A 3,118-nucleotide genomic window follows, 5' to 3' on the forward strand; every position below is an offset into this window, starting at 1 on the left:
ATGTTGGGAATTTTTATTTTCATTCCTAGAATATAGTTAATATCCCTTCGTTTTATCTATTGCTTGTTTGATCATCAAACAAAAATATTACATTTTTTTTGTAATCATCGTTTAGTTAGCTATAATTTGCTATGTATATGGAAATGAACGATATCATGTTTACGTACACTTGTGTATACATATATTTTGGATGTAGCAAGTTTTTAGTATAATTATTACTCCTATAGAAGAAAGAAAAAAAGCGTGCTAGTAGTCACTCTTACTACTATTAGAGTCACTCAACGAAACTTGAATTTGTGTTAGATATATGCGTGCATAATGATGTTGTGTTTGCATTTTTCCTAAATTTCTATATATAGTTTTCTTTATGTTGAGAAATTAAGGAAAAGACGAAATTACTCAAAGATAGATTCATCCGCTGAGTTTGTCAAATGTAAAAATTAAGTCGTACTTGTACATATCAGTTTCGTTCTAACTAATCAACTCTTACATATAAACAAGTGTATAATTATTAATTCTTACTTTAAAAATATAAAGGAAAAAACAAAACAGATTTTTCAACCACTTCCTGGTGTGGAGACGCGCACATTGAAATTACACTATTTTTTCTATAGTAGTATTAACATTTGAACCTAAATTTAAAATTCTGAACTTATATATATGCTTCAGGGGACAATTAGTTCATAACGAATTAAAGAAATAAAAACATGAAGAGTTGCCAACTGCGTACTCATCGATGTGTATTAATCTCTAGCTAGTTAATAGATACTAGTAATTATATTAAAGTCAAACAATTATTTTGTGTCTCAGACAATTGCCACAGTTGTATGAGACACAAAATTTCTTAGTAAGAGGTTGGACTTTAATTGCATAATTAGTGCAGTTGATGGTAACAATTACTAGTAGTAGTGTGGCTTAGACACACGACACCTAATAATTCATTTTCAAAGTATGTGAACCAGTTTTGGCATTCATTTTCAAAAAGTGACTGAGATGCTTTATTCATGTCCAGTTTGGAGTGGAGGGTCCATAATATCTAACATGTCCCAAATATCAACATGATCACATTCCAATGGGATTTCAATTATCCCATCATCTTGCAGTACCCTTGTCAACTCAAGATAATTATTAGGCTCCTCATTGAATTGGAATATCCAATCCATATCTACATGATTAATATTTGGACTTGAAATGATCTCAACTTGGCTCAAGTTGGAGAGACTAGATGAAGCATTATAGGAGGAAGAGCAAGATCTTTTTGCTTCTTCTTTCTCATGAATTATCGTATTGGCATGTGACAATACTGAAGTTGATGAAGGTGAATTATAGGCACATGATGAATCATCTAACTTTGCTTCACTGTGTATGAGTCGTCGTTTCTTTAAATGTGTATTCCATACATTTTTAATCTCGTTATCTGTTCTTCCAGGCAAATGAGAAGCAATTTTTGACCATCTGAAATGAATTAATTAGAGGGATGTATTAGCTAGTAAGTAATATTGATTGATATAATATATATATATATATATATATATATATTGAAAGTTAAAAGTCGAGCCTACTTGTTTCCAAAAGATTGGTGCAATTTGATGATAGTGTCCTCTTCTTGAGGGGTGAAATTTCCTCGCTTGAGATCAGGTCTTAAGTAATTAATCCACCTCAAACGACAACTCTTTCCGCACCTCAGTAATCCTACAAAAATCAACAAACACGTACAATACGTAATTAATTAGTATTGAAGCATGTAATATACCAACACGTTTAATTATATTAGGTAATAAATTGAAATGAAAGAATATGAAGATCGAATTACCAGCTTGTTTAGGGAGGGATCGCCAATTTTGGTGACCATGCTTCTGAATGAAAGTTATGAGACGGAGATCTTCTTCACAACTCCATGCTCCCTTCTTCACCTTACTCTTATCACAGCATGCTGCTCTCCCTTTTCCCATCGATCGATCAATATTTCTCTCTTTTTTATATGATCTTCTCCTTATATATATATACAACACATGATCACAACATTATATATGATAATATTGTTTGGTTGGGGACGTGGGGTCTATATCGATCTAACACTTATAACTTGGACATACAAGCATGTATTTTCTATGCGACAAGTAGCTACCAATTTATTTTCTAACTCAAACTAATTCTTTTTAATATACGTTAAAGAATATTAATTAAATAGGACCACAACAAATACTCACTAAACAATTTACAATAAACTATATAGACACTCTTATACATATATCATTGTCCAATTAAGTATATATCATCCCACTTTCGGTTCAACTTCGATACTTTTCTACCAAAAAAAAAAAAGTTTCAACTTCGATACATAATTTTGACAGCAGAAAGACGCAATGTAATAATTGTAGGACTAATTAAGAACATACTAATAAGGTCGTTTGGTAGCTGGTGTTTTTCTAGTAATATATAGAGAGAGCTAGAGATTAGTTATGATGAGGCAATTTATATGTTATTTTATGTAAAATTTATTTATAAAATAATAAATAAATTCTCTCGTAACTTATATATAAATGTGAGTATTTAAATGAAAATCCAACGACATTAAATAGCGTGCGTACATACATATGTCAAAACTCAAAAAGGAGAAATTACAGCAGATATGGGGTAAAACTTACCTGCACCGGGTGTATACACCATTAATCCAATACATGCATGCCATGTGTTTAAATCTATAGTTCATTTTACTTAACCTTAATTAATTAACATGTGTTTTACTTCATTAAATCACATAATAATGGAAATTGCATTAATATTAATTTGGTGTAAACAACCGGTGCGGGTAAGTTTTTTCCCAGATATGGCCATTGATTAATCTTTATACTTTGAAATCCATATCATGATATCATGCAAAAGAAGAACACGTCATCTATATTTCATGTTGATTAGTAGATAAGTCTTCGTTACCTTACCTACCATTAGACCAAGATGAGTACACACCAATTATTAAATAAATAAATAATTTCAGCACATAAAGACTTTGAAGGTCGCACTTAATTAGTTTGGTAGGATTTCCGTATATATATATCCAATTTTGTTGTTCTATATATTGACAGACCTAGTCCTCTACTTATTCCTTCAACAATTA

General features: G+C 30.8%; 1 protein-coding gene across 1 annotated transcript; it reads right to left on the bottom strand.

Moving 5' to 3' along the window:
• Positions 1-739: 739 nt before the first annotated feature.
• On the bottom strand, positions 740-1,977 carry LOC102578412 (myb-related protein Zm1-like). The gene is made up of 3 exons (XM_006345969.2): positions 1,814-1,977; positions 1,563-1,692; positions 740-1,455 (listed from the first exon to the last, which is right to left on the bottom strand). The coding sequence occupies exons 1-3, from the start codon at positions 1,950-1,952 to the stop codon at positions 999-1,001; spliced, it is 726 nt and encodes a 241-aa protein (XP_006346031.1). The 5' UTR covers positions 1,953-1,977; the 3' UTR covers positions 740-998.
• Positions 1,978-3,118: the final 1,141 nt, after the last annotated feature.

The sequence above is a fragment of the Solanum tuberosum genome, unplaced genomic scaffold, assembly GCF_000226075.1.
Source record: "Solanum tuberosum cultivar DM 1-3 516 R44 unplaced genomic scaffold, SolTub_3.0 scf00076, whole genome shotgun sequence".
Classification (NCBI taxonomy): Eukaryota; Viridiplantae; Streptophyta; class Magnoliopsida; order Solanales; family Solanaceae; genus Solanum; species Solanum tuberosum.